We start from the raw sequence: 16,316 nt of genomic DNA on the forward strand, positions 1-16,316 counted from the left end.
ATGTACACAAGGTGATGTGATTCATGTACACAAGGTGATGTGATTCACTTCTGAGCATGTTACTAAGAGGACAGCAGACTGGGTCAACTAGAGATCACAGGTGGTAAAGAGATTACTCTTGCAATTTCTATCAAGGATTTGTAATGGGGAAGAACCTTTTGTATTCTATTACAAGTTAATCACGAAAGGGATGTTGCCTATAAGCTTAAATTATACATAATGGCCCATCTCTGAGAACCCTGCTTCTCAGATAATGAGCATTAAGCTAAAATACCTTTGTTTAGCTCGCAGGAAACATAAACTAACACATAAACTCCAGTGACTGACTGGAACCAGGAAATGTTTGACTTTACTCCCTCCCCTTTTAGTAGAAAAGAAGCCTAAATTCTAATTCAGGCAAGATTGGTTCTTTGAGACACATGTCTACCATCTTTTGCTGACTGTCCAATAACGTGGCTGTTCTTTGTCCCAACAACTCATCTCTCAATTTATTGGGCTGTCATGGGACGAAAAGTGCGAGCTCGGATTCAGTAACAAATTCAAATAGGGGGAAAAGCACCAGTTTATATTTTTGTTTACTAGTTTTAGAAAATACATATAATATTTCATTGCTGTCAAGCTAGTGCTCAGGATTTTCTTCAGAGGCTTAACTTGGATAAAAACTGTTGTTCAGAGATGATTTATGTTTCAATAAATCAATTCAGTTCATTCCAATTTCCAGCTTGCAGCCCAGTTCAAGTCCTTCACCCCCAGCGCTCTGTTTTTTCCTCTGAAGTTTTAACTTTCTTCTCTTCCTCAGAAAGTTACACTGGGTTAGGTTCAGGTGCCATCAGATTCAATCGTCGCAGGGTTGGTTGTAAAGCTTGTTAGGAATCTGCATGATTTCTATCATAAAACTCAGGGCTGCGTTTTCTGCTCTGTGAACTTCCAAACAGTAGAAAACACATCATCTTCCTGTCTCCAATAAAATTATGTCCCTGGAGAAAACCTAACTTAACGACCCCTTTCCCCAAACCACATAGCTTGTATTGCTGCCCTCAGCAGGAATGGACACAGTTATTTTATTCTGACAACTGAATGAGTATTTTTACATGAAAAGATGGAAAAGCTCATTGTAAACACCAAAGGACAATACAAACATGAGCTTTTATCAAAAACTGATAGTATAAATAAAATGTGTAACGACTTAATTGTTTCAAAACTGGTTACTGAGTTTATTATCCAGAGAGATTTTCTATTGGATTAAATTGGGATCTATATTTAACTAGAATCAATAGAAAGAATAGAAGGTGACAGAAAGAAATAGTGCCATCAATATTTAGGTATTCAGCAATAAGGAAATAAAGGTCAAAGTTCCTATAACAAAAAGTAATCTTTCGACCTCTAATCAAATAATGCATTTTTATTGGGTGCCCCCTGAAGATTAATTTCTTAGCAGTGGGGCCTATTAATGTGACATATCACTATCTTTAAAATGCCTAAAGCTTTATAATCCAATTAATTCTCAGAAATCCAGAGAAATACTGGCTACTAATAACTAGTGTTATAGAAATATCAGGTTTTTTAATAGAAAGACTTTTAAAGAGAAAAAGTAAAAGACTAATTTATGACCTAATTTATTTAAAAAAAAAAAAAAGGTAGCAGTAAATGTTATGTTTGGGGGAGAATCAGTTCAGTTCAATTGTTCAGTCACGTCCAACTCTGCGATCCCATGGACTTCAGCTCACCAGGCCTCCCTGTCCATCACCAGCTCCTGGAGTTTACCCAAACTCATGTCCATCGAGTCGGTGATGCCATCCAACCATCTCATCCTCTGTCGTCCCCTTCTCCTCCTGCCTTCAATCTTTCCCAGCATCAGGGTCTTTTCAAATGAGTCAGTTCTTCACATCAGGAGGCCAAAGTATTGAAGTTTCAACTTCAACATCAGTCCTCCCAATGAATATTCAGGACTGATTTCCTTTAGGATGGACTGGTTGGATCCCCTTGCAGTCCAAGAGACTCTCAAGAGTCTTCTCCAACACCACAGTTCAAAAGCATCAATTCTTCACCACTCAGCTTTCCTTGTAGTCCAGCTCTCACATCCATACATGACCACTGGAAAAACCATAGCTTTGATAGACAGACCTTTGTTGGCAAAGGTCCAACTGTTGGGGAGAATGGATACATGTATATGTATGGCTGAGTCCCTTTGATGTTCAACTGAAACTATCACAGCATTGTTTGTTAACTGGCGATATTCCAATACAAAATAAAAAGTTTTTAAAATGAAAAATAAAAACAAAACACAAAATAGACAGTAGTAATGGATCCCCTTTATCCAAAAAAATAGTCTAACCAGTATATCAGAATTTTGATGTTTCCTTACAACCAGAGAGGGGGTTCCCTGGTAGCTCAGACAGTAAAGAATCTGCCTGTAATGTAGCAGACCCAGGTTTGATCCCTGGGTCAGGAAGATCCCCTGGAAAAAGAAATGGCAACCCACTCCAGTACTCTTTCCCAGAGAATCCCATGAACAGAGGAGCCTGGTGGGCCACAGTCTATGGGGTCGCAAAGAGTCAGACATAATTGAGTGACTAACACTTTCATTTTTTCACTTTATAACCAGAGAAAAACACATAAATTCACATTTAACATTTTAAAACTATTTTGACAGGACCATGGAAGCAGAATAATCCATTCAAAATAATATGAAAACACAGCCACAGTTGGCAGGTACAGCAGAATTAGGAACTTCCAGTAACACTTTCTAAAGTCTCATTTACAAAATGAAACCACCACAATTTAAAAGTACGCCTTAGTGATAGCGGGAAGGTTAAACACGTAAATGAAGCCGGTCAGTTTCGAAAGAATGTGCTCCTTTAAATCATGAAAGCCTTTATATTAAATTCTTCTCCTGAGACACTCAATCACATGGCAATAAACTCAAATAACCCAACTGCTCCCTAGGAAAATCTAGAATAATGATAGATAAGGTAGTTATTAGCACTGACCCAATATCAACATGATATTCTGGGCACTCTTAATGTCTGACATTAGAAATAAGATAAAGACTATTTCCACTATTAAAAATTACTTACTGATTCTAAAAAAATTTTCCCTAATATATTAGTCAACATAAAATAACTAATGGTAGTTCTTGTCTGAGCTTTTATATTCAGGCATGAGTATCTTACCATCTATACTAGTTCAGTTATTATAAAGTAGTGTACAAATGATAAGGGTTATATAAAAGGATTACTATGCTTTGTCTTATGGGAGGGAGATTAAGTATAACCTAAACAAACAGAGCTTGAGAGCTGAGTCCACTTTCTAAGGTCAATTTATGCTGCCAGTTCAGAAAAATTGAATATTGTTTCTATGTGTGTATGTGTGTGTAGCAGCTGGCATTCTCACATATACCACACCCCAATAACATAATGATGAAAAAACTAATATAGATTCCAAAAGCCTGTTCAGTATTACTGTTTTCCTAAAACATTGCAAAAACTTTATAGGTAATTGTTTTAACCAAGGATGCTTATCTTAGTGATTTATACCTCCTGTGTTCAGCTTGGTGGCTTTTGGTTCTTTCTTCCTCCTGTTGCTTTCGTTTAAATTCTAGTAATTCACCCTAGGAACATTAAAATATGGTTTTCAGTTAACATGGCTGTACAGAAGACACCCAAATCAATTACATATTTAACCTTAGCTAGTACAATATTTCATTTGTGAAACTTTTACTTAAGTGCCATTTCCATGTGAAATTGTTTTCTTACATAACTAGGTAGCAAAAATAATTGTGCCTTAGCCAAATAATAACTGTGAGTGTAAAACTGTGAGATTAAAAAGGCAATGTGCATGTTCAAGCTAGTATACCATTAGGTACAATATACACAAGAGAAAATGAAATGTGAGCCAAACTCACCTGTGTCTTACAAAGAAAACCAAATTTGTTTCCTTAAGTAATGTCACACAATACTATTTCTTGGTAATTTCTTGAGCTTCTCTTTCCCAACAAATTCACAGCTGCTTACAAATATATATTTGGCTCAATTCTGTAGAGCAATTCCATTAGAAACACATTTTCCATCCTGGAGAATAATCACTCAGCTCTCATTGACTAGTTATTTCCAACGCTAGCAGAACATAGGAGTGGATGCTTTGCTTCAAATATGTTACTCCAACTAAATCTCTAGCTTCTGACATTGTGTCTTCTTGGAAGAGTCAGCAACTTCCCCATTCAGTTACTGTGCTCACAGTATCAAACCAAACAACTAGGTTGCCAGAGAATCTCAATACTCAACTGCCTACACCTTGAAGCAGACCAAGTTATAACCTCATGTCACAGGACGAAAAAGACAGAGGAAAGTTATCAGGCCCCTGTCATGAGTTAGTGCCTGAGTGAAAGAGGTTTTCCGACTCCGGCACTAACTGAGAGAGAAAATACAGTCACCTCTTGATAAACACATAGCAGCTTGTGTATTTTTTTTAACCCCCAAACTTTCATGATGAAAAGTATAAAATAAGTTCAAAATTCAGATTGACATTTTATTTTAATTTTATTCTAAGGCCTTCCAACATTGTATAGCCTCCACAATAAAGACTGGCTTCTTATACTGTGATAATCCAAATAAGCTACACATTAATCCCTAAAGCACAATATTTAATTCTAATTTCTCCCGAGCACCAATGACAAGGGAAAAAAATTAGAGTATTCATTCAGTCACTTCACAAGTATAAAATGCTGAGGCTTGTGCTAGAGACTTACTTTTTCACAGTGGCATAAAGTCTTTCACTTTAATTTCTGTCACTGTATAAGCATAGTTTAAAAATCTACCAAACAACAGTACTACTTATACTGCTGCTGCTGCTGCTAAGTCGCTTCAGTCGTGTCCGACTCTGTGCGGGACGGCAGCCCACCAGGCTCTCCCGTCCTGGGATTCTCCAGGCAAGAATACTGGAGTGGGTTGCCATTTCCTTCTCCAATGCATGAAAGAGAAAAGTGAAAGTACTAGCCTTATATTAAAATAAAGGAAATCCCAATCTTGCCCCTCACCCATACAGTCATGTTCAGTTTTTGTGTGTGGTTTCATCCGTCAATTGTCTTGTTTAAAGCATGAATATTCTGCTGTTTCTTAATTTTAAAAAAATAGCATTATCATTTGGCCTCCTACCATGGAGATTTACATCTCTATTACTACCTCCATCCCAATGCCCACTTCCCTTCCTGGTACACCACCATCCTCATCCTTCATCCTGATAACTTTGTTTTAAGTTTCACTGTGGTGAGGGAAGAGTCCTACGGGTCTTACCACTCCTCAGCTAGATTTCCAAGTCACTCTATTTTCAACTCTAGCCCTCTGAGGTACCAGGTGCCTCTAATTCCACATCTATATCAAGACTACTTCAATGTCAGTATTACATTTCTTGAAAATGAGTTCTGCCTTCTCCTGCTCTTTCTACCAGCTTCCAAAATTGTGCTGATAACGTTTTTTTTGCTACAGTCTCCTGGTCTGCACTTTTGTTCTACACACTGGCTTATGCCTTTTTAAAAAACATTCCCTTTATTGTCTTTTTAGGGGATCTAGGGAGAGAGGGACTGGAGTTAAGCAAATGAAATGGTGTGAAAGTACAGTGTTTAACTAGACCTTAATATTCTGAAGCAAAAATTACACCAGAATTGTGTTACTTGATCCTCACAACAATTCTCAAAGTAGGCAGATAGTGTTTTTTGATGAATGAATGGATAAACATTATTACACTTGTTTTATAGAAGAGGAAACAAAGGATCAGAGACTCAGTTTAAGTATTTTGCCAAGGGATAAATGGCTCCTAAGTAACAAAATAAAGACGCGAGCTTAGACATTTTTGTACCTAATCTATAAAAATGCATCCAGTATAGGTGGTGGAGATAAAGGATAACTTGTCACTAGTTAATCATACTCAAGAATAAACAGCCACATCTAGAACTGAAGAGCCCATTTACACTCAAAAGTTCTAGCAGAATCTATCTAATCTAAGTTCAAACCTAAATCCCACTTGTCAAAGGATGCTAATTCTTCCCACTTATATTAACCCATTTCTCCAAGGAACAACTTCTATATCCAGCCATTCCAAGTTTGATAACATGAACCCTGGACAAACCAAATTAGGACATCAATCCTAGATATGAGGCAAAAGAGTTTTTAAAAACCTTTGAAGCATATATTTTATAGATGTGTATTACCACATATTTCCCTAAAATAATTTTTAAGATAATTTTTTCAGCCTTGGCAAAAATGATCCTGAAATTTATCTAGTAAAAGATAAATTAGCAAATAGCAATAAAAAAATTCCTGAAAAAAAGAAATGAGTGAAAACCAGCTTTCCCAAATATTAAAACATATCATGAAACTGCAGTAATTAAAACAATTAGATTGAGTTCAGGAAAAGACTTACTGCAGGGAAGCACAGCTTACCATAAGTTGTTTTGCTAAACCCTCACAGGAGACATAGTTCAGTGAATGATGATGGACTAGCTGACTACTGTGAGAAAAAATCAGAGCAAGATCCTTTATTTTTATATCAAAATAAATTTTACAGAGCCCCAGGACTTGAACTTAAAAGATGGAACCATATAAGTTTCCAAAGGAGGCATGGGTAAGTATATTTATAAACTTGAAATGAGGAGGGTACAGACTCAGGAAATAAAAGGATGAATAAATTTGGCTACATCAAAATTCAAAACTTCAACTGGGATAAAAACTTAAAAAGATGTTTATGACACACAAAAGCTAATTCAGTTACTCTTTCATTCAGTCATTCAACAATATCTGAGTGCATATTGTGAGGCAGGCTTGCATCTATGTGATAGAGGTACAATAACAAGACAAATGAGATCCTTGTTCCTTAAGAGTTTATATTCTAAAAACAGAGAAGACCATGAATAAGTGAGAAAAATACCCACTGATAATCCTATGCAGAGGATTAAACATGCTATTGTGAGGCTCAGTGACTCAGTTCTTATTTTAGGTGGAGGCTCAGGGAAGGCCTGAGGAGGAAGCTAAAGACCTTATATAAACCAATAAAGAAAACAGACACCAAACAGAAAAGGACCAAGCAAAGGAAGAGGAAGTTGGCAGCTAAACCACAGAACGCCTGTAAATTTTAAAATAGTCATCATTTTCCCACATAGTCAAAGAATATAAATCAAAACAATGAGATAAAGTTTTTCTTCTGTTGACAAAAACTAGGAAAGTTTGATAGAGAATCAGGTACATTCCAGCACTTTGGTGGAGTGTCTAAGTTAATAAAAAAAATAGTTTTTGGAAAGCAGTAACCATAAATATGCTAAAGCTGAAACTCCAGTACTTTGGCCACCTCATGTGAAGAGCTGACTCAATGGAAAAGACTCTGATGCTGGGAGGGATTGAGGGCAGGAGGAGAAGGGGACGACAGAGGAGGAGATGGCTGGATGGCATCACGGACTCGATGGATGTGAGTCTGAGTGAGCTCCGGGAGATGGTGATGGACAGGGAGGCCTGGCGTGCTGCGATTCATGGGGTCACAAAGAATCAGACACGACTGAGCGACTGAACTGAACTGAACCATAAATATGTAAAATGTACACATCCTTTGCAGAATGTTCAAAGATGTGTAAAAGGAGAGGCACATCTGAATTATTAAAACAGTTTAAGGGAAAGACTTTATGCACATTTACAAGGACCTGGCACAGTAAAGTATGGCATCATCCACACAATGGAATATTATGCAACAGCTCCCAAGAATTAGATAGGTGGCAGAGAAGGGGTGCCTACGATAAGATCTCTAAGATACATTAAATGATAAAAGTAATGTTCAGAGCAGTTTGGAGGGTACTGTTCCATGTAAATAGAAAAGATACACATATATCCGTTTTTAAATTTTAGATGCTGGTATACATATCGTAGACATTTTTATGGTAAAACACTAAAATGTTAATTCTAACTATCATTGGAGCTCAAAGCATGGCAGGTAGGTAGGCAGATGAAGGAAACTTTAATATCATAAGTAGTGTTTGTTGTTTTAATCTTTGAACGATGTGAACATTACTTCCTCAAACTATCAAGAAAGGTTGATATCTGTGTGGGAGACCATTTCTGTTTCTTTCTGCTTTCCTTTATTTTAAAATCCCAAGGGATATCTAGTTTTTAATACACAAAAATGTAAAAGAGCAAAACAGTACATCATGAAGCCAAGAACTGTCAGGGAAGGCATAAAAGAGGACAGGAAGAGATTAGCACAGAGCATCCTGTTACCGAGGCAAGAACAGGGGAGGGAAGAAAACAGCAGGAGGGAGGCAGGAGGGGAGTCGATGAGGCACCACCGCGCAGGACCACGACTCCAGGTGGCAGAAGGGGGTGCTCGAGTTCCGCCGCGCTCAGGATTTTTATTCTACAAGCAGCAAAGTGTGTTTACTAGGGAGAGGCTGGTTTTCCTTTGGTGCCACAAAGGATAATTTCAACTAATTAATTTCTTCTGCTGAACTGACAGCCACTGCAGATGCACCTGCATGCTTTATAAGCATATTCCTGGTTCGTTGATGCGGTTCTCACCCAGAAGTGCAACACCTCCTTGGACAGATACAAAACAAGTCGTTCCCGTTCCAAGGAGTGAGCTTTGGACACTAAGAAAACAAAAATGCTCTCCAAGTTGGAGGGACATGACCCACAGCATCTGAGACACTGTCAAATCTCATCTCACTCAACACATACTTGTGAAGCACCAACCATTTTCCAGACACCTGGATTCAGGCTGAGGTACAGATGCAAAGAAGACCCACCTCCAACCTGAAGGAAATGACAGAATAATGAGGAAGACAGACCCGGGAAACACGTGTGACACAAAACAGAAAGAAACACCTCTCTGGACACAAGTTCAAGCAACATGACAGCAGAATAAGAAGGAAGGGATGCAAACTAGAGACAAGGAGCAAATGTTCCCGAACGTTTGACATTTTAAGTGCATCCACGAAGGCTCCCAGGGGAAAGAACATGTGTCTTCTCACTGCTCTGCTTGCCTCCCTGCATTCAGGCAGAGCTCCATCGAGAGAAGGTACTTGAGTCCTCTGAAAAACAAAGTCTCATTTTGGAGATACTAAAGCAGAACCTCCTGTAAACACTGGCCAAGTCAGATATGTGTGTTAGTCGCCCAGTTGTGTCCAACTCTTTGTGACCCCATGGACTATACTGTCCATGGAATTTCCCAGGCAGGAATACTGGAGTGAGTAGCCATTCTCTTCTCCAGAGGATCTTCCTGACCCAGGGATTGAACCCAGGTCTCCTGCATTGCAGGCAGATTCTTTACTAACTAAGCAACTAACCAAGTGTTTAGTTAGTGAGGACAACACTGCAAACAGTGCCACAGTCTGTGCCGGTCCTGCTGGGACTGCTCTTGCTGGAGGAAGGGCTGTGATGAAGCAGTGCCGGGGGACCAAGCTAATGGCAAGAAGCAAAAGGGTCACCATTTCCTGCCAGGGGTTACAGAAATTACTTCTCTGTGGTGCATTCTACCAAAGGCTCGACTAAACAACAAACAGGTGTGTACAAGACTGGATGCGTGAGAAAGCTGATAAGTTTAAAGGCATGTTCCAAAGCAAGGCTGTGGTAATTGGAGACTAGGACAGGGTCATTTTAAAATCATGTTCGAATTCCAGTGGGGCGTGTTCTGACATGGTCAGCTTGACTGCATTATATGTAAACATTAAAGTGTCATCACCAGGGCAGACATGCTTCTCCCAGGAGAGAATATTCTCTCAACTCAACAAGGGGAAAAGGATAGTGGAAGCGGGAGAGTTGATGCCATGAACTTCAAGAACCCCTACCTTTGGATGTTTAAAAGAACAACAAAAAACAAGAGAAGAGTTTGGGGCTGGGATAGCTTAGAGGAGCCTTGTTTCTGCAGCTCCCCAGAGTAATGCCTTTCCCCAGAATAAACATGATGTTGGCTATGAGAAAAAGTGGAAATGAGCTCAAATTATTGAGAGGAAGCCAACCAAATCCAAGGAAGTAAATACTCATGGGTAAAGTAGGAGAGTGAAAAAATAGCATTAATAATGTGTATTCCTCTCTTACTGTGCTGTGCTAAATCGCTTCAGGCATGTCCGACTCTATGATCGTATGGAACATAGCCCGCCAGGCTCCCCTGCCCATGGGATTCTCCAGGCAAGAATACTCGAGTGGGTTGCCATGCCTTCCTCCAGGAGATCTTCCCGACCCAGGGATTGAACCCGGGTCTCTTACGTCTCCTCAGGGGGCAAGCGGGTTCTTTACCACTAGTGTCACCTGGGAAGCCCCCCTCTCTTACTAGTTATTGTTAATTCTGTCATTATTTAATATAAAGAAACGGACTTTCAGCTACAGTAGTCATTGAGTTCTCTATCTCCCACCCAGAAATACTTCCTATCAAATTTCTTCCAACTTATAAAAAATATTTTTTAATCATAAAAATTGCTTTTACATGGTGGAAAATGTAAAAAGTACAGAAATTATGAGGAAAAATATAATAATCACTCATAAAAATTCTCCACCCAGAGATAAGCTCCTTTAACAGGTCAGTATATTTTCTTCATTTCTTGGTTTACATACATACAGAGACTGTAACTGCTTCTCACCACTTCGGGTCACATTTGCAGGCTTACCACATGCCAGGCATTAAGCTACACTCTCCATGTGCTTGCTCTCATGTAAGCTTCCAGGGTCATGAGGTAGGCAGCACGACCATCATCCATAACAGATGAGGTTTAGAAAGAGAAAGTAATCCGTACAAAGTACAACAAGAGAAGAGGCAGGCTTCAAAACTCACCCAGACACTATTTCACAATCACTTTTTTGTTTTCATTTTCACATAGCTAAGCACATTTACCGGAGAAGGCAATGGCACCCCACTCCAGTACTCTTGCCTGGAAAATCCCATGGACGGAGGAGCCTGGTGGGCTGCAGTCCATGGGGTCACTAAGAGTCGGGCACGACTGAGCAACTTCACTTTCACTTTTCACCTTCATCCATTGGAGAAGGAAATGGCAACCCACTCCAGTGTTCTTGCCTGGAGAATCCCAGGGCCGGCGGAGCCTGGTGAGCTGCCGTTATGGGGTTGCACAGAGTCGGACACGACTGAAGCGACTTAGCAGCAGCAGCAGCAAGCACATTTACATTACTGAAGTATAGTAGTCACTGTTGCATGGTATTCCAGACTTCAAAATCCTCAACTTCTCTACTGCTGAAAAATTGTTTTAAACCTCCCATTAAGCTGATTTTAAATGTAAACAATCCTATCCATACAGCTTGCGTGCGTGTCTGATTATTTCCTCAGAATAGATGTATACCTTTAGATCTAAGAGTTTTATTTTAGTAAACTCTTTAGAATTTGATACTGTCAGAGTCCTTTGGTGCCTGTCTTATCAGCAGCAGTACGAGGGAGTCTGTAATGTTTTTTAATAACTAATAATGTAAATACTCCTCACCCCAGCAAACACACAAATTATTTCTTAATCTTGTGATTATTCTCTCAGTTGAAGTGTAGATATGGTTTTTCAAACTATCTCAAATTCCACTGAAATTTTTACTGGAATTGCATTAAATTCACTCATTAATTTGGACAGAACTGTAGTTGTTACAGTATTGAATTTTACCACTCAGGGGCATCAGCCATCCCTACTTTATTCAAATTGATGTTAATAGATTACAGGAAAATTCTCAGGTATTCTGGGTTTTTTTTAGGTTTGGGGGTTTGGAATGTGTTTTTTTTTTTTTTTTTTTTTTTAGGGATTGAGCAATTTTTTATATTGTTGCTTTTTGATGAAATCTTTCTATCCCCTATTTTCTCATTAATTTTTACTAATATTTGAGGGCATTATTGATTCTTACATATATGTTTTATGCTGTGCCTAGTCGCTCAGTCATGTCCAACTCTTTGTGACCCCGTGGACTGTAGCCCACCAGGCTCCTCTGTCCATGGGGGATTCTCCAGGCAAGAATACTGGAGTGGGCTGACATGGATTCCCTCCTCCAGGGAATCTTCCCAACCCAGGGACTGAGCCCAGGTCACCCACATTGCAGGCGAATTCTTTACCATCTGAGCAATGAGGGAAGCCCAGGAATACTAGAGTAGGTAGCCTATCCCTTTCTGCAGGGGATCTTCCCAACCCAGGAATCAAACCAGGGTCTCCTACATTGCAGGTGGATTCTTTACCAGCTTAGCTACCAGGGAAGCCCTAAAAAATACGGAACACTTCATGAATTTGTATGTCATATATATATGAAGTGAAGTGAAGTGAAAGTCACTCAGTCATGTCCAACTCTTCGCGAACCCATGGACTTTACAGTTCATGGAATTCTCCAGGTCAGTATACTAGAGTGGGTTGGCCTTTCCCTACTCCAGGGGATCTTCCCAACCCAGGGATTGAACCCAGCTCTCCCACACTGCAGGTGGATTCTTTACCAGCTGAGCCACAAAGGAAGCCCATATATACACATACATACAACTCATTTAATTCCATTTGTTCTAAGCAATTTTTAGTTGATTCTCTTGAGTTGTACAGATTGCTCTCATCCATAAATAATAACTTTTATTTCCAATAATTAGATAAAACTCCTTTTCTATTTTTGTCCTATCAAGTTGGCTAAAACAATTCTCAAACCTTGTCCCATGCAATACTGAAGCTTTCTTCCCCTTCACTAGAAAAGAGTGTTTCATCAAATAACACTAAAAAGCATTAGGTTAGAATTTCCAGAACAAATATTAGTTGGTGGTGGGGGTTGCAGATCCTTTTATGTTGTTCATTGTTCTAATATTTTACCACTGAGATTAATGTTGGTTATTGGTTTGAAAGACTATATGAATGTTAAGGGGGAAAAAAATTAGCTTACTATGTTTTTTTCCTTTTAACTGATAGATTTTAACCTAGCAGTTCCCATTTTTGGCAACTACAGAGGTAGTCAAATTCTTTTTCTCTCATGATCTCTTTTTCTCTCATATTTCGGTCTTCCTTTGTGGCTCAGCTGGTAAAGAATCCGCCTGCAATGCAGGAGACCTGGGTTTGTTCTCTGGGTTGGAAAGATCCTCTGGAGAAGGGAAAGGCTACCACTCCAGTATTCTGGGCTGGAGAATTCTATGGACTGTATAGTCCATGGGGTCGCAAAGAGTTGGACACAGCTGAGCAACTTTCACTATTATATTGCAGTGATATAAAAAGTTATAATATATAGGTAGTCATCTTTGCACTCCTAGAATAACTGTCTATGTAAATGATATGAGAAAAAAATTCCATTAGCTAGAATTTTCTTTCAGATGTTAATCTCTATAAATCTGTGAGTGTGTGTCCCTTTACCAGGTTGTGACATCATGAGAATGACAGTTAAATGATATTAATTCTAAATTATTTCATCTTTTTCCTTGCTCTGAAACAACTTGTAGAACACAGGAAAAAAAATATGTTCCTTGAAAATTCTAATGAACCTGCCTGTAAATTTATCCAAATTTAGCTTGTTAGGGGAAAGTAATTCTCAGAAGACTTTAAAATCACTTGCATTTTTGTCTTTAATTCTTTGCGTCAGTTTAGAGTTTTACATTTTCTCATAAACTACTCACTTAATCTTTTCTAAAACTATGGTCCTAGTCCCTCATTTATACTGTTGTGTATTTGCATTTTTACTAATATTTTCTTGATTACACTCACCAGAGATTTTTTTCATTTTGTTGACCTTATCAAAGAAGAAGCTGTTGAATTTTTATAACAGCTGTTTCTTCAAGTTTTTTTTTTTAATTTCTGTTCCTAGTTACTTCCTTTAGTAATGTTATTGTTCTTGTTTTAAATTCTTAAGTTGGATACTTTAATTTGTTTCTGTTTTGAGTACTGACTGGATTTAAAGTTGTGATTTGTCTGAGTACAGCTTTGCAAGGATTCCGTATAAGCTGCTCTCACCATAATTTCTAACATAGTCTACAATCATTTTCTCTGTCATTGAATAATTTAAGTATGTTTTCATGTTTTGGTTTGTTTTTACTTTCCAAATGACTATATAAAATGAATAACCATGCAAAATCAGTAAGTGCACTCAAACTATCAGAAAAAATTTAAATTCCTTGTAGGTATAAAAGGGATAAAATAAATTATATGGAGAAACAAGTATGCAGAATCAACTGGGTCTAAGTTAGCTGTGTTTCTAAAGGAGGGCTGAGAGAAGCTAAAGATGACCAGTTGGAGAAGAGCTTTGAGAGGAGCTTGATGGCGGGTTCTTCCTCTCCCACACTGGCATACCCAGCAGCCTGCACTGACATAGTGCCCTGGGTGACACAGAATGGAGGAGGGGTTCTGAGCTCAGAGGAACGGGACAGAGTCCCAGTACATGCTGACCACAGGAGAACAAGAGGCCACCGCATGCAGAGGATGGGCTTCTGTTTCTCTTAACTTGGCCAGGGGCTTCCCTGGTGGCTCAGATGGTAAAGAATCTGCCCCAAGCACAGGAGACCTGGGTTCAGTCCCTGGGTTGGGAAGATCACCTGGAAAAGGGCATGGCAACCCACTCCCATTTTCTTGCCTGGAGAATCCCATGGATAGAGGAGCCTGGTGGGCTACAGTCCACGGGGTCACAAAGAGTCAGACACGCCTGAGCAACTAATACTTTCACATGTCCAAAGAAACATGAGGAGATAACCAAGAATCACCAAACATTTGAGAGAGAAAACTGCATAAGATAAAACTTACATCAGAAAGGAAAAACTACTGTTAAAATAGTAAGTAGAAAATGTTAATGATTGTATAACTACCATTAATGAAGAGATCAGAAAGGATATTCCACTTATAAAGCAGAACACTGCTATGAAAAAGTAAGTCAGCAACACTGGTAAATAAACAAATTCAGTGCAGGGGCCAAATGAGCAGAATGACGAAATGATTCCAGGAGCAAGATGATCTAGCGAAAGGTTTCTCCCAGAATGCAATGGAAAAGGCCAGACAGGAAGTATAAGACAAATGGTTAAGAAAAACAGAGGACAGGTCTAGCTAGAATTTCCAAAGCTACGTAAAACATATCCGGGAAACAGGGAGTAGGGATGATAATAGGGAAGAAATGTGATAAGAAAATAGAAATTTCTCAGAACTACAGTAAGACATCTTTTTTGAGGTTAAACAGGCCAACAAAAGGTAATACAAAATTAAAATCAAAACCACTAAGAAATTTCTTATGATAGGGAGGAAAGGAGAGGAGAAAAAAGAGGAAAAGTAAATAAACAGGACAGAAAATTCAGAGTCAAGAAAATAAAGAATAGAAAACAAAAATAAAAAGTAAATTATGTAGGAAAAAATGGGCAGATACACTAGTAATAACAATAAATGAGAATATATTAAAACGAGATTATGAAATTAGGTAAAAGAAAAATCAGCCATTTTTGTTACTAGAAATCTAATTTAAGCCACATGACACAGAGAGGTTAAAATTAAGTAATGGAAAAAGAAATTGCCATATAAGTTCTAACAAGAAGGATGGCAAAATAATTAGGATCAAACAAAATTAAGACCAAGAACCATCAAGGTGAAAATCACTAAGTGAGAAGAGTAGTCCATTTCATATTGATAAAATCCTGTACTGAAAGGCTGGCTTCCCATAAGTCATGTTGGTTGGAACTACTTCCCATATCAATGGCTGAACCAATCACAGTCAATGAGAATAGAATTCCCATGATCAGTTAGGCCATTTGCAAATGCATCCCTGGGCTGACTTCTGACTTTTCTGAAACAGGCCATGCTAAGTAGTATGAAGGGGGAAAAAAAATGGGATTTTAGGAGAGAAGTAGGTAATCAACACTATTTGATACACCACTCTGAAGTTATAACACACAATTTTTTCTTGTGTAGCATTAATTACTACCAAGTGATTATTCACTATAAAATAAAAGTACAGTGTTTTATTTGTCTTCTTTTAATTGTTCATCTCCTCCACAAAAAAGTAAACTTTTGGAGAGAAGGGGCCTTGTCTATCCTGTTTCTAGTTGGAACTTCAGTATCTTCCAGAAGGCTCAGTACATAATAGGAGCTCAGTCCCTGTTGTTGACAGAATAGATGGATAGATGGATGGATGGATAGATGGGTCAGTGGATGAATACTGGGATGGATTACTCTGAGACAGAATAATATCAGAATAATAGAGTAAAAAAAAAAAGCCATAAAAGCTTTAAATGGTATAAATAATGTCAGAGTTACAAGGACACCGGGATTGCACAAAAAGACCACTGAACCACTGAATTGGATGTTCAGAGGGATTTTATCTTTAGAGAACAGTTTCAGTAAGAGCGTTTATGAATATAAACCAGAACGTACAGCA

General features: G+C 38.6%; 1 protein-coding gene across 1 annotated transcript in view; it reads right to left on the bottom strand.

Annotated features, from left to right (window-relative positions):
• The window catches only part of EPSTI1 (epithelial stromal interaction 1), a 99,164-nt gene that overhangs the window by 8,770 nt on the left and 74,078 nt on the right, over nucleotides 1-16,316 (bottom strand). Inside the window, exon 9 of the mRNA XM_040267195.1 lies at nucleotides 3,537-3,610. Coding sequence (XP_040123129.1) covers nucleotides 3,537-3,610 — 74 coding nt within the window. The remainder of the gene's footprint in view (nucleotides 1-3,536; nucleotides 3,611-16,316) is intronic.

The sequence above is a fragment of the Oryx dammah genome, unplaced genomic scaffold (genome assembly GCF_014754425.2).
Source record: "Oryx dammah isolate SB20612 unplaced genomic scaffold, SCBI_Odam_1.1 HiC_scaffold_24, whole genome shotgun sequence".
In the NCBI taxonomy this organism is placed as follows: Eukaryota; Metazoa; Chordata; class Mammalia; order Artiodactyla; family Bovidae; genus Oryx; species Oryx dammah.